Raw genomic sequence first — 27,783 nt, forward strand, 5'->3', positions numbered from 1 at the left:
TATGGCTTTTATTCTTATACAAAAAAGTTTCACTCATTCAGAAAATGTCTAGTCTTTCATTTGTTACTTATTTTATTAAATATTTTGTTGATTATTGTATTATATGATAATAATTTATGCATAATTAAATTGAGGGGTGGCGTTGGGTGGATAAAGTATGAGATCATTCAAAGTCCCTATCAGGTGTTATAAACATGTTAAAATACTTGATTTGACTCACATTCGATATTTTTGGAATTATTATAAATTTTTTAATTTTTGAGGGACCAAATTGATACACTATAAATTTTGAGGAACCAAAATACGTATTTACTCCACTAATAAATGAGTAAGAAAATAAAATATGTCATCATGTTTTCCATGAGAATGTATTTTGAAACGTTGTGTAAATTATTTTTGATAATTAATTTTTTTATAAAATATGTCATCATGTTTTATTTTCATATTTTATGTATAAAATATATTTATTTTCTTATGATAAATAAAATCTCTCATTTTCTCCGGAAAAGTTTAGTAATTAACTCTTGTTGGGTTTGGTCCTGGTTGGGAGTTTGGTAGGTGAAGATAAGGTGTGGAAACTATTGAGCCACAAATATAGAAAAAAGAGAGTTAGTCCAAAATTAATTATGGTCCTAAGATTCTTAACCAATCATCATGTGGCTATGATGATCTTGCAACGTGGAATTTTGTTGATCATATTCCACTCACTTGGTAGTTAGTGCCATATCTATCTTGTTCCCATCTTCTACTTGGTAGGTGACTTTTGATACTTTAATTGTATGGCTCTCTCTCCTAATACATATTGTTCATAGGAATCAAATTTATGATTTGTTGGTTATCCTGAGGATCTAATGAGATCTTATATTACTGGACTAATACTTTGTGATTGATTAATGAAAAGTTTAAATAAATATTTGGGAGTGTTAGAGTACATATAAAAAATAGTTGAACTATTCCTTTATTGACGAAAATTTCTTGTTCTCCCATTCTAAAAATGTATTATAGGAGCTAGTGACTAGTTTTTTGCCAGAGAAATAGGAATTCATGTCAAATAAATATTTGTACTTTTCTATTTATGATGATGTTACACAACTTCAACAATATTAGTGATTCTTACCTATTTATTTTTTAAATGTCCATAGGTAGAGGGTTAGATAGTAAATATCGATAATGTCTTATTCTTTCAAATATCGTTTAAATATTTATTGAGTTACTTTTCTCATTAATAATTACTTTTAAGATAAAACATTAACATGTTATCAGAGTTAGCTTCCAATTTCTTTTCGGTTGTCATAAACCAAAAATACTTTTAATCATAGATCAAAAGAAACTTTCTATCTCATCCAGAAACTTATATCGAGGATGCATGTTATAAATAAATCTTTCACCGTCTATCTCGTTCTCCTAAACATGAATTAAGTTACTTCTCATATTGTTAATTAATTTTAAGATAGAATGACAACAAAAGTTACAATATAGTAAAAACCAATTTAGTCAATGAGAATGTTATTACCAATTTAATAAACGTTTTTATAGTGTCAGGAATACTAATAATGTCAACCTATTGAAACATGTAAAAATTCCTATTTTTTTATCTACTATAAAGTTATAATCAGTGCAAAACTATGGTCGTTTATGGCTTGCAAATTCAAGTCAATGATTCAATGCACACATTTTTGGTTGTGATATAAAAAAGATTAGAAAATAATCTTTAGCCTCCCACTTTGAACAAAGACCCCTTATTCAATGGGAAATATAAGAGAAAAGTTCAATTTTATATTAGGTGAGGAAAAAAACAAGTGCAACTAGCAAGATTGCATGACCCAACAAAGACAACGGAGATTGATCTTCTAGGTAGTTGTCACTTACCACTTCTTCATTGTCACATCCATTTCTCATTTCATCTACCTTATCCGATATGTTCTTCATATGATACACTATTCTTTTATCGGTAAAATGAAAGAAGCATATAACTAAGTTTGATATCACATTTTGATCCAAAACTTTAAAATTTTAGGTTTATGAGTCTATTTACTTATATGATATTCAATTTATTCAAATTCTATATAATGTGAGACTTCTTATTCATACTTGAAGTACGCGAAAGTCTTAATCTTGACTCAATGAAGTGAACAAAGTTTTTATTAACATCATGACATTTTCTTGTAACAAGTGGAGTCAATTAAAATATCAATATCGCATGCTATGGATTTAACGGTTAGTATACTTTTTTTTCTTTTTATATTCAGAAATTCTATTATAGTCATTTATGTTTATTCAATCAGAAAAAGATGTATACACTAACAATGTACAAGATTTATATATTATTATTGTATCATTCACCATTGATATTTAATTATTATTGACTTTTTAATAAAAGTAATCTAAATAAAAGGTGAATGATGATATACATGTATATAAATCTTTACGTTGTCAGTGTACAAATTTTATACTCATATTCAATAAACTCTATAAATAAAAAATACATGGAGCACAACATAATAAGACAAGAAACTCGGAGATTTTTAAGATTTTGTTGAAATTGTTCATTTTGAAATTTTCTAAAGAGCTAGTCATAGGTTTTTTTTTACTCAAGTATGTTATGCTTATTAAACTTATTAAAAAGCTAAAATGAGACTCTCATGATTAAAATTTGATCTTTTATGATATTTATAAATCCAATAAAACTTTATATAACTAAACCAACTACTTATTAATTAACCAGTAATTTAAACAAGTTTCACATTAATAATAATAAATGAACTATAAAGAAAGATACTTACCAACTTATTGTAATTTTAAGGTTTAGGATATATCTTTTCCTAACACATGATAAGTATATAGAGCATACACCAACACATATGATAAGTTAGTTAACTAGTTTTTTTTAGTCTTGTAGAATGCATGGATTGAACGATGCAATAATTTTTATATCATAAATATACTTTATTGACAAAATATTGATTTCTAAATATATCATGATCATTTCACCTATGATTTTTCTTGACCATCTCTGTCTCTAGAAATTGGATTAATTCACATGTATCCAAACCAATTTTTTGGTACTACCATGGGTATTCCCTCATCTTTTTGGGTAAGGAACTAATCACTTTCAAATTTGTGACTGCCCCTTTCAACAAGTGTCTCTCTCGGAAATTGAATCTTTAACCTTGAGGATCGAGTGGGCCTTACACGTATCCATACCAATTAGTATGCCATTAGAAATTACCTAATAATAATATGAACAATTGAATTGAGTCACCACTCACTATGCCTCTTGTGGTTTCACTTGGGCTTGAGGTGGAGGCGCTGGTGGCCCATAAATCTGTTGGGCTTGGGGTGGAGGTGCTGGTGGCCCATAAGTCTGTTGGGCTTGAGGTGAAGGTGTTTGTGGCCCATATATCAGTTGGGATTGAGGTGGAGGTGCTGGGGGCCCATAAATCTGTTGGGCTTGTCTTCGACCCTTGGCCCTACCCAACATGTAACATGCCAAAGCCAATACCAATATGAACAATATTAATGGCAAAGATATCACCAAGATCCCCATTCTCAACTATCAAAAATAAAATTAATCAAAAACACATACACATAAAAGAAAATATGTATATACTGATAGTGTAAGAAGTTTTTTCACGGCCACTACATTGTCCACTATTCATTTTCAATTATTATCATTGATTATTCAGAAAAAATTATGTAAATGAATAGTAGATAATGCATTGACTATGTATAAAAAATTTATTTTGTTAGATATTGTAGAAAATAAATTTATGGCCTAAACATATCCAAAACTCAATTACAATTTAATGACCAAATCCAACAAGTTTTATATTCTGTATGCATCATCCACTATTTATATTTAATTTTTATTGACTTTTCAGAAAAAATGTATATAAATTCTTATACCAATAATGCATAGATATTATATTATAACCTATTAAATAAACAAAATCCAGAATTAAAAACACAGGAACAACTAATCGAGATCAAAATATAAAAAACTCGTATGGTAATTCACAAATTATAGGATTGAAATATGAGTATGGTTTATATGGAAATTCCACATATTGTTTGAGTTGCTAGAATCAAATTAGAGGAAGATATATTGTTGAAAATCTATGAATAAAATATGTATAAGGTTGATGAATTGGAATAAAGAACTTGAAATTAAGAAATTGTAAATAGTGTACCTGTTACTGAAAATATTAGTGAAAGAAGCACCCTTTGTAACACTGAATCTGGAGAAGGAATGAATAATGGGTTTAGCTTAACCACTTAATTAATGAAGAATCTATAATATTAGAAAGAAAAGAAGTGTGATGAAAGGAAGAAGAAATAGAAGATGTGATGTAATTTATTATGTGTTTGGTGAGATGTATTCCACGTGTCAACATTGAGATTACACAGATGGAAGCATTCTCATTATTTCAAGGCATTGTTAACAATCATAACATTACTATGAATTAGTTTAATTTATGAGGATTTTGTTATCTAAGTTTAGAAAGCTATTAAAAGATATGTTGGGTTGAAAATTAAGTATATCACTTTCTATGTATTTAATATATATATCGATTAATCAACAGGGTGTTGGTCTAATGGTGTAAAGTTCTATTGGATCCCCAAAGTCGAGGATACGATTTCTGTGAGTGACACTTGTTAAGTGGAATAGCCGAAAACCCTAAAATAAATTAGTTTCTTACTCAAAAAGGCGAACAAATACCATTGGTAACACCAAAAGTATATATGTCGATTTCAATGGTATATTTCCACTTTTTAGCACAAAGGAAGATGATAAAAAGAATCATTAACCTGTATATGTATTTTTCTTTTAATTAAATCATTTGTTATCTCATGAGGATAACAATTAATGTATCATTTATTAATATTACCTTAATGATAACTTTGCTAAATTTAAGAGAGAAAATGATGTATTCACTAACAGTAAAAGAGATTTTTATACTAATATTGCATAATCCACCATTCATATTTTATTATTATTGATTTTTAAATAAAAGTAATACAAATGAATGATGTACTGACCGTATATATTTTACACTATCAGTTATAGATTTTACATTCAATTTAAAAAGGGAGATTTTTCACTTACTTTCATAAGTAAATTAAAAAACTTACTCTACAACATAATCATTCATTCTAGGAGAATCCATTAGACTTGATCGTTATTATAATTCAAACAAGCAGTTACTAAATATTTTATAATGATTGAGAATCCAATAGTCAAAAGGCAATAAAATTAGTCATCAAACATCTAAAAATATGTTTTTATGATAATTGTTTTCATATTGTATTTACAAAAAAAAAATTGGTAGGATAAATATATTTTTTTAACTCCAAAAATTAACAGAGCACATTTTTTGGACAAAAAATCATTAGTAACTTCATAAAATCCCAAAAACTATTATAATACTAATATCTATAAATGTATAAAAATAATTATTTGACTCGCTAAAACAAAAAATATATATAACTAGAATACCCAATTTATTATTTTGTTGTTATTTTGAAATTTTATATTTTATATTTAGAGTTTTAACGTTTTAAAGGAATCTCCTTATCTTAATTTGGGGTATAAGTAAAGTAGGGTTTCTTTAATAGTGTAATATATATATACTAATAATATAAATATTTATACATAATTAGTGTATCATTTATCATTCATTTGTATTACTTTTATTTAAGAGTTAATGATAATAAAATTTGAATGGTGAATGATATAGTGGCAAAGTTAAAATTTGTTACAATATCATTGTATACATCTTTTTATCTTATTCTATTGTTTAGTAGTGGATTATTTAAGACTTAGTTAATTAATTGTATAGTAATGTAACATTTAATGAACGACTAAATGTAACTCAATAAAAAAAATTTGTTTTTATTTGTAATACAACAATGGATTCATCTCCTCTACTTGAATAGAAGTAAGAAAAAAACAACTATCCATTCAAGTTTAAGCTATCACCAACTTGGTTTAGTGATGTAAGACCATCATTTGGTTCAGTAGACAAAAGACATCATTTATAACCTTAATCGATGTTGAAAATGAACATTTGACATCACTTAAAGATTTGAAGTGTTGTAGTTTATCCACTTCAAATACTAGTTTAAATGCATCATGTTAATAATGTTTTACATCAACGTATATCCAATATAGAAGATCATGGAGGATCAACATCTTCCATATCTTTTATATGATGGACTATTTCATTCCTTTAAGCATTACATATTCGAACACTACGTTAGAGTTGTCGTTCAACAGTGCTTATTTCAGATGTATAACAGTGTTTTTGGGCGCTTTCTGTTTGACCGTAGTAGTATATGGTCATCATTAACAGCGCTTCACAAATGTTGTTGTATGGATTATATACCACATTACAACACCCAAAAAGCACTATTATATAGTGCATCAATACAACAACGTATCGTCCACAAAACGATGTCATATAGTGCATCAATACAACAACGCATCGTCTACAAAGCTCTGTCATATAGTCTTACATAAACAACACATTTTATAGGTCTTATTAACAACGCTTATTGTTGCGCTGTTGAAGTTCATATATTTAACAACGCAATAATAGAAAAGCGTTGCTGTATTATACATAAATTTTTTCAAACAACACCTTAATACAATAACGCATCACACATAGCGCCATTGTAATAATAATAATGTACAATAACGATTTCTATAAAAAGCATTGTTGTAGGTATCCTTTACAACAACGCATGTCAGGGCTTCTCCTTCACCGTGATCATCTCTTGTATATAAATCATCATCCGTAGTTGTTCCGTTCTCACGCGACTGATATGTCCCAAAAAAGGATCATCTTCATCCACTACAACAGATTTTGTATTTAGTGGAGGTTTTTTACACGATTAGTGGAGGTTTTTAACCTCCACAATATAACCAGCGGAGGTTTCAAAAATCTTCACAGTTATGACTGCTAGAAGCGTTTTGAGAAGGTTTTAGAAAACCTCTGATATCTATACATTTGTAGTGGTTTATTTGTGGATGTTTTTAACCTCCACTATTTGAGAAGTTTAATTGTAATGATATTCAACCTCCATAACTCAAAATAACATATAAAGACCTCATAGAAGAGAACACTATTATATATTTCATAATTTTTACAACTTTAATCTCATTAATTGAAAATTATTATTTAAATATACAATACTAAAAACAAATGATCTTAGCTAGAATAAAATTTCAAGTGCAAGTCCTTCCTTCGGCTGCAATTCGAAGAAACCAGAGTTGATACCAGCAACTTCGAAAGCTTGTTTAGCATTAAGAACCTCTCCTTTGGGTCCAATGGCCTTGGAATTTGGTCTTCCAGTTAATAAACCAGCAATGTAGGAAAGAGGGACAAGATCACCCGAAGCCGTTATCGTACCGCGAAGTGGTAAACAAGGGGTGATGTTGTTGTTAAGGAGTTTGGTAATGGCTTCTAAGATTTCAAATCTAATGCCAGAGTAGCCTTGAAGAAGAGTGTTGATTCTCACTAACATTGCTGCTCTTGTTGCACTTTGTGGCAATGTGTGAGTTGATTCTGTTCCATTTCCAAATATACCAGCATTCAAAAACCTGAACAAGAACAAAAAATTATGAGTTCTTAATCTTAAATTGTTACTCTTATACCATAATCCATGTAGGAGACATCATAGGATAATGTCACTATGACTTTCTATGAATTGAGACAAATGGGTTTGGTAAATGAAAATTTATTTCAATGCATACGTGACTAAAAATATAATTTTTTTGGTTCTACCAAAGATATTCCCTCACCTTTTTTTGGATAAGGAACTAATCCATTTCGGGGTGCATGGCTGCCCCTTCCAACAAGTGTCGTTATCAGAAATCGAACCATTAACCTTTTGGCCATCTTGAGAATCTAATAGGGTCTTACACCACTAGACCAACAGATAACTAAGAATATAATGAAAATGTTTTCTTGCCACCAAAAGTTGAACACCAATAAGGTGTACAAAGTTTTTTCCAATATAATTTAAGGAGGTGTGTTAAAAAAACATGCTAGAAATAGAGATAATTATGTACAATATCAGATAATTATGCAATCATTTTCTAGTACGTTGTATATTGTTAAATTTGTTAAAGATAGTAAACTTTTTATGCAAGTAATCTAGATAATTAGTTATTACCTTATAAGCTCCTTTTGCAAAGCACCACCTTGTTTAGTTCTTCTATGAGAAGTAGCACCAAAGCCAGTAGTGACACCATAACTATCTGTTCCATTATTCATACTCTCCATCACCCATTCACTACTTGCTTTCACACCAGCCCTAGCTGATTCCGATAGCTCTACTCGGACGCCTCGGTCCTTGGCGGCGATGGCAGCCACTTGAGATATGGTGAGTGTCTCGCCGCCAAGCTTGACCATAGGCTTCCGGTATTCAGCTACCATATGCTTCACCTCATCTAGGTGGCTACCCTTTAGTGACTCAGCAGCCACACCCCAATTGAGAGGGTCATTATTAATATTTGATCCATTAGTAGTAGTGCTTGTATTCAAGCATAATGAACCATTTTGGTAGTGGCCATTGGTTTTTGTTATAGCTTCCATTTTAATGAAAACTTTACCTTATAAATGTTCACTTATAAGTGTGTACCTTGAGAAATTGGAAAGAGAGAAAGAGAGAGAGTGGTAATAACTATTAAGGAGTTGAAGGAAAACTTTGGAGTTGTGGAATTCCTTGATGAAAGAAGAGAAAAAGGGGTTTATATATATATATAGAACATGTTTATATAGTACTATAATAAGATGCATGAACCTGGTACATGTGCAACAATTGCCTTACAACTTAAATTGGGTCCATACTCCATAGTTAATAGGGGCTCAATTTTTTATTTACACAAATAATTTCCATTTTATGGCTTTTATTCTTATACAAAAAAGTTTCACTCATTCAGAAAATGTCTAGTCTTTCATTTGTTACTTATTTTATTAAATATTTTGTTGATTATTGTATTATATGATAATAATTTATGCATAATTAAATTGAGGGGTGGCGTTGGGTGGATAAAGTATGAGATCATTCAAAGTCCCTATCAGGTGTTATAAACATGTTAAAATACTTGATTTGACTCACATTCGATATTTTTGGAATTATTATAAATTTTTTAATTTTTGAGGGACCAAATTGATACACTATAAATTTTGAGGAACCAAAATACGTATTTACTCCACTAATAAATGAGTAAGAAAATAAAATATGTCATCATGTTTTCCATGAGAATGTATTTTGAAACGTTGTGTAAATTATTTTTGATAATTAATTTTTTTATAAAATATGTCATCATGTTTTATTTTCATATTTTATGTATAAAATATATTTATTTTCTTATGATAAATAAAATCTCTCATTTTCTCCGGAAAAGTTTAGTAATTAACTCTTGTTGGGTTTGGTCCTGGTTGGGAGTTTGGTAGGTGAAGATAAGGTGTGGAAACTATTGAGCCACAAATATAGAAAAAAGAGAGTTAGTCCAAAATTAATTATGGTCCTAAGATTCTTAACCAATCATCATGTGGCTATGATGATCTTGCAACGTGGAATTTTGTTGATCATATTCCACTCACTTGGTAGTTAGTGCCATATCTATCTTGTTCCCATCTTCTACTTGGTAGGTGACTTTTGATACTTTAATTGTATGGCTCTCTCTCCTAATACATATTGTTCATAGGAATCAAATTTATGATTTGTTGGTTATCCTGAGGATCTAATGAGATCTTATATTACTGGACTAATACTTTGTGATTGATTAATGAAAAGTTTAAATAAATATTTGGGAGTGTTAGAGTACATATAAAAAATAGTTGAACTATTCCTTTATTGACGAAAATTTCTTGTTCTCCCATTCTAAAAATGTATTATAGGAGCTAGTGACTAGTTTTTTGCCAGAGAAATAGGAATTCATGTCAAATAAATATTTGTACTTTTCTATTTATGATGATGTTACACAACTTCAACAATATTAGTGATTCTTACCTATTTATTTTTTAAATGTCCATAGGTAGAGGGTTAGATAGTAAATATCGATAATGTCTTATTCTTTCAAATATCGTTTAAATATTTATTGAGTTACTTTTCTCATTAATAATTACTTTTAAGATAAAACATTAACATGTTATCAGAGTTAGCTTCCAATTTCTTTTCGGTTGTCATAAACCAAAAATACTTTTAATCATAGATCAAAAGAAACTTTCTATCTCATCCAGAAACTTATATCGAGGATGCATGTTATAAATAAATCTTTCACCGTCTATCTCGTTCTCCTAAACATGAATTAAGTTACTTCTCATATTGTTAATTAATTTTAAGATAGAATGACAACAAAAGTTACAATATAGTAAAAACCAATTTAGTCAATGAGAATGTTATTACCAATTTAATAAACGTTTTTATAGTGTCAGGAATACTAATAATGTCAACCTATTGAAACATGTAAAAATTCCTATTTTTTTATCTACTATAAAGTTATAATCAGTGCAAAACTATGGTCGTTTATGGCTTGCAAATTCAAGTCAATGATTCAATGCACACATTTTTGGTTGTGATATAAAAAAGATTAGAAAATAATCTTTAGCCTCCCACTTTGAACAAAGACCCCTTATTCAATGGGAAATATAAGAGAAAAGTTCAATTTTATATTAGGTGAGGAAAAAAACAAGTGCAACTAGCAAGATTGCATGACCCAACAAAGACAACGGAGATTGATCTTCTAGGTAGTTGTCACTTACCACTTCTTCATTGTCACATCCATTTCTCATTTCATCTACCTTATCCGATATGTTCTTCATATGATACACTATTCTTTTATCGGTAAAATGAAAGAAGCATATAACTAAGTTTGATATCACATTTTGATCCAAAACTTTAAAATTTTAGGTTTATGAGTCTATTTACTTATATGATATTCAATTTATTCAAATTCTATATAATGTGAGACTTCTTATTCATACTTGAAGTACGCGAAAGTCTTAATCTTGACTCAATGAAGTGAACAAAGTTTTTATTAACATCATGACATTTTCTTGTAACAAGTGGAGTCAATTAAAATATCAATATCGCATGCTATGGATTTAACGGTTAGTATACTTTTTTTTCTTTTTATATTCAGAAATTCTATTATAGTCATTTATGTTTATTCAATCAGAAAAAGATGTATACACTAACAATGTACAAGATTTATATATTATTATTGTATCATTCACCATTGATATTTAATTATTATTGACTTTTTAATAAAAGTAATCTAAATAAAAGGTGAATGATGATATACATGTATATAAATCTTTACGTTGTCAGTGTACAAATTTTATACTCATATTCAATAAACTCTATAAATAAAAAATACATGGAGCACAACATAATAAGACAAGAAACTCGGAGATTTTTAAGATTTTGTTGAAATTGTTCATTTTGAAATTTTCTAAAGAGCTAGTCATAGGTTTTTTTTTACTCAAGTATGTTATGCTTATTAAACTTATTAAAAAGCTAAAATGAGACTCTCATGATTAAAATTTGATCTTTTATGATATTTATAAATCCAATAAAACTTTATATAACTAAACCAACTACTTATTAATTAACCAGTAATTTAAACAAGTTTCACATTAATAATAATAAATGAACTATAAAGAAAGATACTTACCAACTTATTGTAATTTTAAGGTTTAGGATATATCTTTTCCTAACACATGATAAGTATATAGAGCATACACCAACACATATGATAAGTTAGTTAACTAGTTTTTTTTAGTCTTGTAGAATGCATGGATTGAACGATGCAATAATTTTTATATCATAAATATACTTTATTGACAAAATATTGATTTCTAAATATATCATGATCATTTCACCTATGATTTTTCTTGACCATCTCTGTCTCTAGAAATTGGATTAATTCACATGTATCCAAACCAATTTTTTGGTACTACCATGGGTATTCCCTCATCTTTTTGGGTAAGGAACTAATCACTTTCAAATTTGTGACTGCCCCTTTCAACAAGTGTCTCTCTCGGAAATTGAATCTTTAACCTTGAGGATCGAGTGGGCCTTACACGTATCCATACCAATTAGTATGCCATTAGAAATTACCTAATAATAATATGAACAATTGAATTGAGTCACCACTCACTATGCCTCTTGTGGTTTCACTTGGGCTTGAGGTGGAGGCGCTGGTGGCCCATAAATCTGTTGGGCTTGGGGTGGAGGTGCTGGTGGCCCATAAGTCTGTTGGGCTTGAGGTGAAGGTGTTTGTGGCCCATATATCAGTTGGGATTGAGGTGGAGGTGCTGGGGGCCCATAAATCTGTTGGGCTTGTCTTCGACCCTTGGCCCTACCCAACATGTAACATGCCAAAGCCAATACCAATATGAACAATATTAATGGCAAAGATATCACCAAGATCCCCATTCTCAACTATCAAAAATAAAATTAATCAAAAACACATACACATAAAAGAAAATATGTATATACTGATAGTGTAAGAAGTTTTTTCACGGCCACTACATTGTCCACTATTCATTTTCAATTATTATCATTGATTATTCAGAAAAAATTATGTAAATGAATAGTAGATAATGCATTGACTATGTATAAAAAATTTATTTTGTTAGATATTGTAGAAAATAAATTTATGGCCTAAACATATCCAAAACTCAATTACAATTTAATGACCAAATCCAACAAGTTTTATATTCTGTATGCATCATCCACTATTTATATTTAATTTTTATTGACTTTTCAGAAAAAATGTATATAAATTCTTATACCAATAATGCATAGATATTATATTATAACCTATTAAATAAACAAAATCCAGAATTAAAAACACAGGAACAACTAATCGAGATCAAAATATAAAAAACTCGTATGGTAATTCACAAATTATAGGATTGAAATATGAGTATGGTTTATATGGAAATTCCACATATTGTTTGAGTTGCTAGAATCAAATTAGAGGAAGATATATTGTTGAAAATCTATGAATAAAATATGTATAAGGTTGATGAATTGGAATAAAGAACTTGAAATTAAGAAATTGTAAATAGTGTACCTGTTACTGAAAATATTAGTGAAAGAAGCACCCTTTGTAACACTGAATCTGGAGAAGGAATGAATAATGGGTTTAGCTTAACCACTTAATTAATGAAGAATCTATAATATTAGAAAGAAAAGAAGTGTGATGAAAGGAAGAAGAAATAGAAGATGTGATGTAATTTATTATGTGTTTGGTGAGATGTATTCCACGTGTCAACATTGAGATTACACAGATGGAAGCATTCTCATTATTTCAAGGCATTGTTAACAATCATAACATTACTATGAATTAGTTTAATTTATGAGGATTTTGTTATCTAAGTTTAGAAAGCTATTAAAAGATATGTTGGGTTGAAAATTAAGTATATCACTTTCTATGTATTTAATATATATATCGATTAATCAACAGGGTGTTGGTCTAATGGTGTAAAGTTCTATTGGATCCCCAAAGTCGAGGATACGATTTCTGTGAGTGACACTTGTTAAGTGGAATAGCCGAAAACCCTAAAATAAATTAGTTTCTTACTCAAAAAGGCGAACAAATACCATTGGTAACACCAAAAGTATATATGTCGATTTCAATGGTATATTTCCACTTTTTAGCACAAAGGAAGATGATAAAAAGAATCATTAACCTGTATATGTATTTTTCTTTTAATTAAATCATTTGTTATCTCATGAGGATAACAATTAATGTATCATTTATTAATATTACCTTAATGATAACTTTGCTAAATTTAAGAGAGAAAATGATGTATTCACTAACAGTAAAAGAGATTTTTATACTAATATTGCATAATCCACCATTCATATTTTATTATTATTGATTTTTAAATAAAAGTAATACAAATGAATGATGTACTGACCGTATATATTTTACACTATCAGTTATAGATTTTACATTCAATTTAAAAAGGGAGATTTTTCACTTACTTTCATAAGTAAATTAAAAAACTTACTCTACAACATAATCATTCATTCTAGGAGAATCCATTAGACTTGATCGTTATTATAATTCAAACAAGCAGTTACTAAATATTTTATAATGATTGAGAATCCAATAGTCAAAAGGCAATAAAATTAGTCATCAAACATCTAAAAATATGTTTTTATGATAATTGTTTTCATATTGTATTTACAAAAAAAAAATTGGTAGGATAAATATATTTTTTTAACTCCAAAAATTAACAGAGCACATTTTTTGGACAAAAAATCATTAGTAACTTCATAAAATCCCAAAAACTATTATAATACTAATATCTATAAATGTATAAAAATAATTATTTGACTCGCTAAAACAAAAAATATATATAACTAGAATACCCAATTTATTATTTTGTTGTTATTTTGAAATTTTATATTTTATATTTAGAGTTTTAACGTTTTAAAGGAATCTCCTTATCTTAATTTGGGGTATAAGTAAAGTAGGGTTTCTTTAATAGTGTAATATATATATACTAATAATATAAATATTTATACATAATTAGTGTATCATTTATCATTCATTTGTATTACTTTTATTTAAGAGTTAATGATAATAAAATTTGAATGGTGAATGATATAGTGGCAAAGTTAAAATTTGTTACAATATCATTGTATACATCTTTTTATCTTATTCTATTGTTTAGTAGTGGATTATTTAAGACTTAGTTAATTAATTGTATAGTAATGTAACATTTAATGAACGACTAAATGTAACTCAATAAAAAAAATTTGTTTTTATTTGTAATACAACAATGGATTCATCTCCTCTACTTGAATAGAAGTAAGAAAAAAACAACTATCCATTCAAGTTTAAGCTATCACCAACTTGGTTTAGTGATGTAAGACCATCATTTGGTTCAGTAGACAAAAGACATCATTTATAACCTTAATCGATGTTGAAAATGAACATTTGACATCACTTAAAGATTTGAAGTGTTGTAGTTTATCCACTTCAAATACTAGTTTAAATGCATCATGTTAATAATGTTTTACATCAACGTATATCCAATATAGAAGATCATGGAGGATCAACATCTTCCATATCTTTTATATGATGGACTATTTCATTCCTTTAAGCATTACATATTCGAACACTACGTTAGAGTTGTCGTTCAACAGTGCTTATTTCAGATGTATAACAGTGTTTTTGGGCGCTTTCTGTTTGACCGTAGTAGTATATGGTCATCATTAACAGCGCTTCACAAATGTTGTTGTATGGATTATATACCACATTACAACACCCAAAAAGCACTATTATATAGTGCATCAATACAACAACGTATCGTCCACAAAACGATGTCATATAGTGCATCAATACAACAACGCATCGTCTACAAAGCTCTGTCATATAGTCTTACATAAACAACACATTTTATAGGTCTTATTAACAACGCTTATTGTTGCGCTGTTGAAGTTCATATATTTAACAACGCAATAATAGAAAAGCGTTGCTGTATTATACATAAATTTTTTCAAACAACACCTTAATACAATAACGCATCACACATAGCGCCATTGTAATAATAATAATGTACAATAACGATTTCTATAAAAAGCATTGTTGTAGGTATCCTTTACAACAACGCATGTCAGGGCTTCTCCTTCACCGTGATCATCTCTTGTATATAAATCATCATCCGTAGTTGTTCCGTTCTCACGCGACTGATATGTCCCAAAAAAGGATCATCTTCATCCACTACAACAGATTTTGTATTTAGTGGAGGTTTTTTACACGATTAGTGGAGGTTTTTAACCTCCACAATATAACCAGCGGAGGTTTCAAAAATCTTCACAGTTATGACTGCTAGAAGCGTTTTGAGAAGGTTTTAGAAAACCTCTGATATCTATACATTTGTAGTGGTTTATTTGTGGATGTTTTTAACCTCCACTATTTGAGAAGTTTAATTGTAATGATATTCAACCTCCATAACTCAAAATAACATATAAAGACCTCATAGAAGAGAACACTATTATATATTTCATAATTTTTACAACTTTAATCTCATTAATTGAAAATTATTATTTAAATATACAATACTAAAAACAAATGATCTTAGCTAGAATAAAATTTCATTGCAAATAACCAATGTAGCATAACAAAGTTGAAAGAGTTATAATTCATTTTTCATTATAAATCCAAATACACCATAAAATCTCAAAAAACTAAAATAGTTTCATATGACACTTTAAAAACAAAATACTTAACAAATATCCTAAATGTTGCTAGCTCGAGATGATCATCTTGCACCTAAAGGTGTATCAGACAAACTTGCATCCTCATTTACCAGAAATAATAAAATAAAAATATTTAGTTGAAACAATACAAAAAACATTGATAATTAACACATCATTATATAAACTAACTAAGCATATACAACTAACAATAAAAGACAAAATACCTATATCTAAACACGTAAATAAAATAAACAAAAAACAATTATCTAACCAGAAAAGACAACTTTCAGAAGACCATTATATTCAAACCAGGAAAATCAAGAAAACAAACAAAATACCAAATATAATAATAGTACTTGCACATACATGTATAAAGAAGTTAGTCAAACCCTCATAGATTCCTCTTCTTTTATCATGATGTAGAATAAGGACCATGAATTTCTAACCAAGAAGCATAACACAATATTTACAGAAAGGAATAAAAGAAAGCCAATTCCACAATACGCTAAAATTATACTATATGAATACAAGATAATATCTTTATGTTGAACTTTTGTTTGTTAACATGAATAGTAGTTTATAGAAAACAATTGTGAAGTTTCTTCTGTACACTGCTTTTAAGTAATGGAACTAGGTCTTTCACAACTAATGGCCATCATTTAGCTTCATGCCTCACACTTCCACTTGGTTGATATATACACAATTATCCATTAAAATATAATCACGAATTTTAATTTCAACTATGTAAGATACTTGGCTAAATATTAGTTCTTACTTCCGACTTATTTGATTACTGATACCATTATAAAAACAAAAGGGTGCAAAAAGAATCTCAGTAATGACTATATTGCATCTATAAACTCTTAAATCTTTTTCAACAAACCAACCAATTAAACAAGGACTGTTGATGAGTTATTTTGACCCAATAAAAAACATAACCCAATATTCCTCATATGAACATACTCTTAAAGTTGTAAAAAAAGAATCAAGAGACAGAGAATTAGGAAAATATAATGTAAGGCATAAGAATAACTACAGGATTCTCTAAATTCAAAGAAACTTGGTCCTAAAATGACATTCAATTAAAATTGTCTTCTATAATGTGATTATATAATCCATGGAAAAAAATATGACCAAATTCTAAGACCTTAAGAATTTGATGCAGTTAGGAACATAGTTGCAACATTCTAAGCAAATAATATGTTCATTGACAGAGAATAGAAATGCAATGGTGAAAGATTATGCTAGATGAATGTTAAACAAACCCTTCTTTAAAAATAAGGATCAAATTGTTGGAAACATTAGTAATTAGAGAAGTCACATACAAGTCGACGAGTCTCCTCAGGCTTTGGAGTAATTTTTTTTCCCTTGACCAAATCCATGTACAAGGGAGGGAGTTGCTTAACTAAAGGTAGAACCTGCTTCATAATGGGAGGACTAACATTTTCTACCTATTTTAAAGTAATCTTTGCCTGCATCCATGCATCTAAAATTAGGCATTTAAAGTAACACCAATACTGTGAATGAAATTCCCAACGGCCAAGACTAAAGATACGACAAGCACTTTCAGAATAAGGATTACTGAAAGAACAGGGAAAATGAAAAAGATTACTAATAAAACTTAAATAATAATAACATGGATTAATGAAAAAGAACAAGGATTACTGATAAAACTTAAAAACCCCATTATCCAAAATGAAAGATAAAACACAACTCAAGGCTATAATAATAATAATAATCATCATCATCAAGATGCAAAACTCATTGGGGCATTATATCAAACATGTGGGTGACATCTTCAACATTATTGTGATAATAAGCTACTTTGAAAAAACCATCCTTAACATATTCCAACAAGGATAGGATATGCCAACTTGCCAAGTAAGCCTTAGACAACCTCTCCAATTCAAAATTTGACAAATACTAAAGAACTTAAAAATATTGTGATAGAATGAGAGCAAGACAAGTAACATCTTACAAGGTAAATCAAGCTACTACCTTTGGGCATTAGCAATAAAAACATATAATTTTTACGGTTATTTAGTCTACTCATCCCCTTGGCTACGTAGTCTAGCAATTTTGTTTGTGACAACAACATCTTCTTTGTTGTTGATATATTATGAACGAAATGATTCAAATGAACGAAATCACATAGTTTTGTTTGTTAACTTACCCGAGTGGAGTTACGAGAGGAGTAGAGTTGCAGTGAGTGGAGATGAAGTTCTCTGCTAGGATTTAAAGGAGATAAAATTGCTCTACTAGAGTTTAAAGGAAATGAAGTTGCTCTGCTAGGGTTTAAAGGAGATGAAGTTGCTCTGCGAGGGTTTTAAAAATGCCTAGTTAAATAGTGGAGGTTCAAAACCTAAATAGTTAAATAAAAACCTCCACTATATATCTAGTTAATTGTCTGATCCGCCTCATTTAATTTATTTGGGGAGGTTTGAATAACCTCCATAAGAAAACCTCCACAAAATACCAAATTTGGTGTAGTGATCAATATCTTCATAATCTTGGTCATCAATATTATTGACGATTATTTTGTTAGTTAAAAGTACAATGAACCATTTCATATCAGTTGGATTACTAACATATAATACATGTTGAGTTTATGATGCTATAATAAATGTCTCATCTTTATATCCTGGTCTATTAAGATCCACCTGCATGAACCCTAACTCATCAACTCAGAAGCCATTGTTGTTATCAACCCACATACAATAAAAAATCGGTATCTGAAACATTGTGTAATCCAATTTACATATTCGTTCAATCATTCCAAAGTATGACATGTTCGCATATATTGAGTTTCTATCTTTTACATTTGACATGTGTAAAGTTCGAGCAACAAGAGACACACCACTATTTTGGATTTTACTTTGATCATCTTGTTTTTTAGTATAAATGTGAACCTATTAATTAAATAACCAATGTAGGATAATCATTGGCTAACCATTTCAATCTTTCGGAAACCGAATGTGCATTTATATTTAACTCCTCATCAATGTGATTTTTTAGTCACTTTATGAAACACTGATTATGCTATTTGGAATGCAATTTTCATTCTTACTTGGGTAAGACTTCCTTAGCATCTCCTTGTGTGTTTCAACATATGGCTCAACCTCGTCGTCATTATGTAAAACATATAAGTGCGTTTACTCCAATTCGGTTCTTCATATAGTCAATATTTCATTCTCAGTAATACTTTCACCAAATGTTTCTTTTTTGCATATCGAGGCTTTGGAATGTCCATGAAATCACCATCGGTAAGATACAAAAATCAAGAGCTTCTTCAACATATCGCTCGACAATACAACCATCTAGTCTTGATCGGTTATTCACATACCATTTTAATGTCTTCATATAACGCTCAAAGGTGTACATCCATCTCATATAGGAAAGGCCACATAGTTGTGTCTCTCGAACAAGATGAATGCCTACATGAACCATTATGTCAAAAAAAGAAGGTGGAAAATACATTTCAAGCTCACACAAAGTCAAAATAATTTGTTTTTGCAATGCAGGTAATTTCTCAAGGTCAATCAGTTTGTTACAAATTGCCTTGAAGAAGAAGCATAATCTAGTTATGGTTCATCGAACTTTTTTAGGTAGAATTGACCGTATTCCAATATGCAAGAAATGCTCTATAAGTACGCGACAATCATGTGACTTAAGACCTTTTAACTTGTGGTCTTTCATTGATACGAGGTTCTGAATGTTGGAAGAGTACCCCTCTGGAACTTTAACACCATGAATAAATTTACAAAATTCATTTTTCTCCTTCATCGACAAAGTATAAGCTGCTAGAGATAGAAATGTACGTTTTTCCTTCATTATCGGCCTCAATTCCTTTCTTATTCTCATACTAACCAAGTTCAACCTTGCATTCAAGCCATCTTTGGGCTTACCAAGGACATTGAGTAAGATACCAAGGAGATTTTCAAACACATTTTTTCAATATGCATAACATCGAGGAAATGTCTTACATATAATGAACTTCAATATGACAATTCAAAGAAGATTGATTTTTTTTTTCCAATCCTTGGTGACAATTTCTTTTGAAAAAGGTTTATCAAAGTTAGTATTCAAACCCTTTAGCTTTTGAAATAATTGGTCACCTGTCAATGGCAAAGGAGCCCGACCTTCTTCATTGTTTCCATCAAATGCTTTTCTCCATCGTTGATAGTGATTATCTGAAAGCAAAAATCTACGATGGCCAAGGAAGACAGTATTATTATAATGTTCTAACCTTATTGAATGAGTATTGTCTTCACATATAGGACATGCAAAATGTCCTTTTGTACTATATCCAGATAGATTACCATATGCAGGGAAATCACTGATTGTGCCGAACAACAAAGTTCTCAAGTTGAAGCTTTCTTCCCTACATGCATCATATACATTTATGCATGTCTCCCACATTTTCTTCAAGTCTTCAATTAATGGTGCCAAAGATATGTCTATGTCATTTCCTAGTTGTTTAGGTCCATAAATTAACATAGACAATATCACATATTTGCGCTTCATATATAGAGAAGGAGGTAGGTTGTATATCACCAACATGATTGGTCATGTACTGTGTGAGCAACTTTGAACACTATGTGGGTTAATTCCATCTATTGACAATGCAAGGCATATATTTCTTGATTCTTGACCAAAACTAGGATAGTCGTGATCAATTTTTCTCCATTGAGGAGAATCTGCAGGATGTCGAAGCTTGCCATCTTTAATCATTTGTTCATCATGTCATGTCAACTTCTTTGCATTTTTGGCATTGCTAACCATACGCTTGAATCTTGCTTTGATGGGAAAATACCATACAACCTTTTTGGGAATTGAGTCTTTCTTCTTATATCTAGAATCTTATTTTTATGTTCCTAATATCGTGAGATGTCAACAATCTAACAAACTACCCACATTTGAAATATTACTCCCGTTAAATTGTTATTGCTTTCTGTGTTCATAAGGTCAACGATTTGAATCCCGATTAGGCTATTGAACTCCAAGGTTTAGTCTTAAATGTATGCACCACTTATTATAAGGAAAAAGGATTCTGAAACCGTAAAATAGAAAGCATATGCTAAAAAACATGTGATTTGCACATATTCATATAATCCATACTGTCGTCGGATATAGAATATCTCATGTGGCCAAAATGGGTGATGTGTCACATCTGATGTGACAATTCAGTAGTTATATCATCAATTAATAATGACTACTAACAAAATGGATTGGAAATAAATTTAGATCACTCGTCAACTCAGGAACTAAAACCATATTAAAAAAACACTTAAACCATTCAAAATAGAACTTAGGTATGAAAATTTGTTGGAACTTGGTTTGTTGGAAGTCATTAGTAGAAACTTTTGGGGGTAAAAATTAAAAAACTCCCAAGTCCCACATTGAAGAGATGAAGAACTTGGAAAAAATCAAATGTTATAAATAGAAGTCTCATCCCTTCATATTTTCTCGCCCCAAGTTGAATGCGCTTTCATTCAACTTTTATTTTCTCCCTCATATTTTCTGCCGATACATTTCTGGCAAATTTCTCCCACTTTCTTTCTATAGTACTAAGAATTGGTATATGCAGCCAAATTGTGGGAATTTCGAGAAATGACACTGGTAGTCGATATTGAGGGACAAGAATTGACATGGGAAGCCATATTATGGGCATTTCGAAAATTGGCACTGGTAGCCGTATTGTGGGTGTTTCGATAATTGATACTGGTAGTCATATTGTGGGTTTTTCGAGAATTGGCACTAATAGCCATATTGTGGGTGTTTCGAGAATTGGCACTGGTAGCCATATTGTGGGTGTTTCGAGAATTGACACTGATAGTCATATTATGGGTATTTTAAGAATTGACACTAGTAGCCATATTGTAGGTGTTTCAAGAATTGGCATTGGTAGTCATATTGTGGTGGGTGTATTCAAGATTGGTTCATACAATGTAGTAAAAAATCGATAATAGAGATCTGAACTGTTTTAATCTGGAAACAACATAGTTGATAGTCTGCTTTCACATTTTGGGCAGTGCCACGAAACGTCTTAAAGAGAGCGATCTGGTCGTGACTCAGCCAATAAGTATTATTTCGTGTCATTTAAAATTTTTATAAGTTACGGTAACAACAAAATCATATACCACAAACTTATTATTTTAGCAAAAAAAAAAAATAAACTAACATCCAAAAGTATAAAAAATATGTGCTGACATTAATTTAGTGAATTCATATTCCTTTTCCAATAAGGGATGTATCAAACAGTAAATATTCTTTGTCATAATCCTAATGACCTAGTTATGTTATATTGTAACAGTACCTCGTACGTAATAATAAGCTGGATATATAAAATATAGAACATTATGGCCCATTAGCTCAGTTGGTTAGAGCGTCGTGCTAATAACGCGAAGGTCGCAGGTTCGAGACCTGCATGGGCCATTTTTTAGCTTAATTCAAGCTAAAAATGAGTATGAAAAAATAATATAATTTCCCCCTCATACAGTCACACCACTTATACTATCATTATCATATTACAACTATCGCCGACACCATATCATGCACTTCATATATAAGAAAAGATAAGAGTTTATTAGGCTCATATCCTATCTTACTCTCTATCATATCTTAGCTTCATCATATCCTAACCACAAATGAAACCTCAATAGTTTTGAATGAATTTAAAAGGTTGAATGATTTTCATAGGTTGAATGCTTTTCAAAAATTGAGATTTTATACATAGTATATGATTTCATGTTCTCCTGTTTTTGTTAACCACGTACATTTACATTTGTATTCCTTAAGTTAATTTGTATTTTACTTGTAGATATAATGTAATCTATAAGTGGAAAACATCATATATGAGAAACTTTTGTTATGGTTAATACTACAAATTTGTGTGTTGCTGCTCCATTTGATTTATGATGATGGGTTATGTTTTAAGTGGTTGTGTCATGAATATGATGTGAAATATTTGCATTGACACATGCACTAAGTTACATAAACATGTTGATGATTTAAAGTTTGAAACTACCATTAAATGAAAATGGTACAAGTCTCAGTGTTTAAGAAGGTTCAGGTAGATTTAGAATGAATAAGTATCATCTTCATTAATGGAGAAACAAATACCACAAAAAACAAAAGAAATAATAATATGAAAAGACATTTTTATCATTTTATATACAATGTAATAATACTTTTGTAATTGAAAACACATGTAAAATCATATATTTACTTCTCCATTAATGGAGAGGATATTGTTCGATTTAGAATAAGGAAAAAGTGGTTTCTAGCTGTAAGCTTTATTATCATTATTATGAAAATATATAACATAAGGGGCATAAGATTTTATGTTGATAATATTATGTAAGTTGGTATACATAAAGCTTTTCTCGTAATTATACTATCTTTTCTATTACTTCATATCTTAAAAAAGTCATTGCATTTAAAATCTAGCTTCATCCATAGTTTTTTTTATAAATTTTTTGTTAAATTGATAAACTAAATCGACCACTCTTTTGTTTGCTCCAAAAAAATAAACTCCTAAACACACCTTTAAGATTTTAAGTATCCATGTGTTCATTAATTAATTCTAGCCGGTTTTTAAACATAAATATCATTCTTGCTATCCTTTGAATCTCAAAAGTGCCATATTATTCTTTGTCCATTAAACTACTATAGAAAATATAAAAGTGGGTTCACATGCCATTTCCTTGTCCAAAGTTTGGCCCAATACTCAAACGCTTCTAGCTAGGGTGATTTTTTAACAAAACATTTGGCCCAACTGGGTTATTTTTATAATAAGAAATGGAGTAAATTACATTGATGTCCACTAAGCTTTTGTACAATCATATAAATCATCCCTCCACTTTTTAGACATATAAAAATTTCTAATTTATATACATACATTACATTGACTACCTTGTATGAGAAATAAGTGTGATATTTTAAATAAAAAATGATGATAAGTGTAATTAAGTTAAACAAATATGATATATTATGTAGACAAATTCAAATAGTATACGAGTCAATACATTTCATTATTTTTGGCTCATTATAAAATGCATCAATAATTCTAATGATATATTGTTTAAATCACTCTTATATTATATTGTAACGAACAAACAATAATGAAAATGTATTGACTCATACTATTTGGACTTATTTCAACAATATACCATATTTTGCTTAACTTAATTAAACTTATTATCATTTTTTGTTTAAAAGATCATACTTATTTCTCATATAGGGATGGTCAATATAATGTAATGTATGTATACAAATTAGGGGTTTTTTGTAGGTGTAAAAATGGATGAGTGGTTCATATAATTTCACTAAATATCAGAGGGTGTCGATGTAATTTACTCTAAGAAAAGTGATATATATATATATATAGTATAATATCTATGTACTGATAATGTAAATATTTATAAACAAACAGTATATCGTCCATCATTCAATTGTATTATTTTTATTTAAGAGTCAATGATGATTAAAAATGGATGATGCAATGATAATGTAAAAACTCTTACACTATCAATATATACATATTTTTTTTAATAATATATCCTCCAACTAAATCCTCAAAAGTGACGGTGTTATAAAAGAATATTTTATTTATTAATAATTAATTTATAAAAGATATATGTTAAATTCTTATAAGTAGAAAGATTTGTATGAAAATTTAGTAAGATAATATACCACTACTCTTATACTAAGGCAATATATTCCTCACACAAATAAGTGTTGAAATATAAGAGTTTCTTAAATATAATATTATGATAATGTTTTCGGTTAGGTTGAAGGACATCTTGTTTCACACCAAAACAAATAATGGAGAAAGGAGGTTTGATCAACCAAGAAAATAATAATGATGACATCAATAGGGCATGGAATCATCAGCATATTCTTTTGACCAAAAAACATTAGAAAAAGTTCAACCAAAGATTCTTCAGCCAAGTTACTTTTACGGATAGGATGTTCCAAACACATTTTCCGGAATAATGATCATCTCCATTAATAGAGAGATAAGTAGTTGTTTTTACTTATATTTTCAATAAAAAAATGTAATTTTATAATAAATAAAAAGATAAAAGTGTTATTATATATTGCATATTATGTGTTATTATGTGGTCATTGCTTCTTCATTAATAAGGAGGATTCATGCTCTATTTTCCATACCAAAACTATTGTATATATACACATGAATTTAATTCTTTTTTAAGGTCAAACTTTTATCAATCTTTTCAACTATTCTACTAACTAATTTAACTAATGTAATTCCTATTATTTATATTTTTTTTGATTGACAAATTTTAATATGTTAATATTTGTTATGTGTGAGACTTGAACCCTTGATTTCCTTTACTCCACCCTTTTAAGTTTTAACTCCCTATTTACCAAACCACTTTATAATTCATTTTTTAATTATTTATCTTACTCCAAGTCCCAAGAAAATGCAGAGACAAATTTTGAGCAAACAGATTAAATGCAATGATTTGAGTGCATGTAATAGGTAAGTAAATCCTAGATATTGTAGCTACTCCCTAATATCATATAGCTTTGGAAATTTGTCTTGTAAGCTAAGCCAAACAGAAAAATAAACTATAGTGTCTACATGCTTGCCTTCATATCATATCATAACTATATAAATTCAACATTTTGTTAAATTGAACTTAATATATCGATATATACAAATTTATATAGAATAATGAATAAATCACTTCACACCCTATTCTACTGAATCTGTTTGATAATAAACTCCTCGTCCTAGGTCTCCTTAATTACTTTGTAATCTAAAATGATTTATTAGTGGTGACTTTTCCATAAAATACACATATTCTCTATTGATTCATTATTCTCTACCCTTAATATTGTGCAGTTCTAAGTGTTATGTGCAAGTCCAAAGTACCATTCATTAATTAGAAGAAAATATATTCTCATATCAAAACATAATTTATCTTCCAATTTCCAGGTAGTAAAAGTATGAAATGTGTACTGTTTTGTTTAGTTTTTGAAATATTTTGTACAAAATAATTAAATAGAACACATGACATAATTTTATTGGTTGCATCTCCTTATATCAGGAGATACATTATTCTCTTCATTGATATGATGCTATAGGATGAGATAGTTAGTTAAAATGTTTATGAAAATATATAATTAAAGGAAAAAAATGTATGAGTTTTATGTACTAGTACTGCATCATCCGTCATTCATATTTAAACATCATTAACTCTTCAAAAAAGTAAATTCAAATGAATGGTGGATAATACAATAATTGTGTATAAATTTTTATACTACCAATACATAAATACTACAACCTAAATTAAATGGTCAAAAACCTAATTTTCCTCTAACTTTTTTTTTCTCCTACAATTAATAGAGGGGCAGTGTGAATATATATGGTAAGGGATCAAAGGAAATGTATTTAATAAACTATTGAACTACCCTTAATAGGGTCATAGTTATAGATCCAAAAATGTGGGTATGGAAGGGATATTCTATATTTTAAAAATCTTTTCTAAGAAAGCAATCAAAAGCACATGCTACCCAATTGATTACATATTATTGTTCATTACTTTAGATTACTTTGTTTGACCATAACTGATTCAAATTGTTAGTTTCATTCATATATGGAAATTTTAAATACTAAGCATAACGAAAAATAAAGTAATCTATCTATGAACACTTTTCATAATCATGTTTTTTTCTTCTTCAAAAGGTTGCTAATTTGTTGAATAGGAATAGAAAAGGTGAAGCTTTTCCAACTTTCCATGATTCAAAGAAACTTTTAACTGTCCTGTGTTATTCTGTTAGATACAAAGAAGTTAGCAAGAGACATGCAATGAAAAAGTGGTTGTTCCTTATCATTCAAAAGAGAAGATATTGAATATATTTGTTAGGACTAAATTTTCACTCTATTCCGGCATTAGGGTAAAAAAAAGATATAGTTTAATATGATTAAAACACTCTTTTTTTTGGTGCAAAATATAAAAATATACTACAAAAGTCACTATTCTCAAATGTCACACTTCAAAAAATATTCTAAAAATATATTTCTTATACCTAATTCTATTCCTTTTTAGCCTACTCTAAAAACGACAATGAACACTTATTCTAAATAACGTCACATTTTTTATTTCAATTCAATCAAAATATTACATTTTATTTTATTTTTTTCGTTTATTCATTCATGTAATAATATATAATTAACCCGAGATAGAAAATGAGACAAAAGTAGGAAGGAATAATCCCTCCCACTCAACACCAAAATTAAGGACAAAAGCCTATTGTTTCTCATTGTATAATAATACAATCTAATAGTCAAATTAAATGAGTAGACAAAATTGACCAAAGCGGCTCCAGAAACCAATGCAACCCTGATTATGTTCTAACTTCATTCTGCCTCTTGTAGGTCAAACACCTTGAAATAAGGCTTTCGGTCATGAATCACATGGCTAATCAAAAGAATCACAAGTTACATATTTAAATTTTGATGGTAAATAAATGTAATAATATGTATATGAGTAGAGTTCCTCAACATTAATG

The 27,783-nt window shown here is 29.2% G+C and overlaps 1 protein-coding gene, 2 long non-coding RNA genes and 1 other non-coding gene across 4 annotated transcripts; 1 reads left to right on the forward strand and 3 right to left on the reverse strand.

Moving 5' to 3' along the window:
- Window positions 3,063-4,316, reverse strand: LOC109356624. The gene is made up of 2 exons (XR_002108762.1): window positions 4,191-4,316; window positions 3,063-3,553 (listed from the first exon to the last, which is right to left on the reverse strand). It is a non-coding gene; the product is annotated as an uncharacterized LOC109356624 (long non-coding RNA).
- LOC109356181 (phenylalanine ammonia-lyase 1-like) lies at window positions 7,216-8,725 on the reverse strand. Its single transcript, XM_019599517.1, has 2 exons — window positions 8,179-8,725; window positions 7,216-7,603 (listed from the first exon to the last, which is right to left on the reverse strand). The coding sequence occupies exons 1-2, from the start codon at window positions 8,598-8,600 to the stop codon at window positions 7,216-7,218; spliced, it is 810 nt and encodes a 269-aa protein (XP_019455062.1). The 5' UTR covers window positions 8,601-8,725.
- Window positions 11,969-13,221, reverse strand: LOC109356625. Its single transcript, XR_002108763.1, has 2 exons — window positions 13,097-13,221; window positions 11,969-12,459 (listed from the first exon to the last, which is right to left on the reverse strand). It is a non-coding gene; the product is annotated as an uncharacterized LOC109356625 (long non-coding RNA).
- On the forward strand, window positions 22,601-22,674 carry TRNAI-AAU. Its single transcript has one exon. It is a non-coding gene; the product is annotated as a tRNA-Ile (tRNA).

The sequence above is a fragment of the Lupinus angustifolius genome, chromosome LG09 (assembly GCF_001865875.1).
Source record: "Lupinus angustifolius cultivar Tanjil chromosome LG09, LupAngTanjil_v1.0, whole genome shotgun sequence".
NCBI lineage: Eukaryota > Viridiplantae > Streptophyta > Magnoliopsida > Fabales > Fabaceae > Lupinus > Lupinus angustifolius.

Bases quoted from the DNA above. Each gene is read 5' to 3' on its own strand.
- LOC109356181 (XM_019599517.1), bottom strand. From the start codon at position 8,600: ATGGAAGCTATAACAAAAACCAATGGCCACTACCAAAATGGTTCATTA. The intron at 7,604-8,178 runs GTAATAACTAAT...GTTCTTGTTCAG, and splicing joins TTGCAAAAGGAGCTTATAAG to GTTTTTGAATGCTGGTATAT.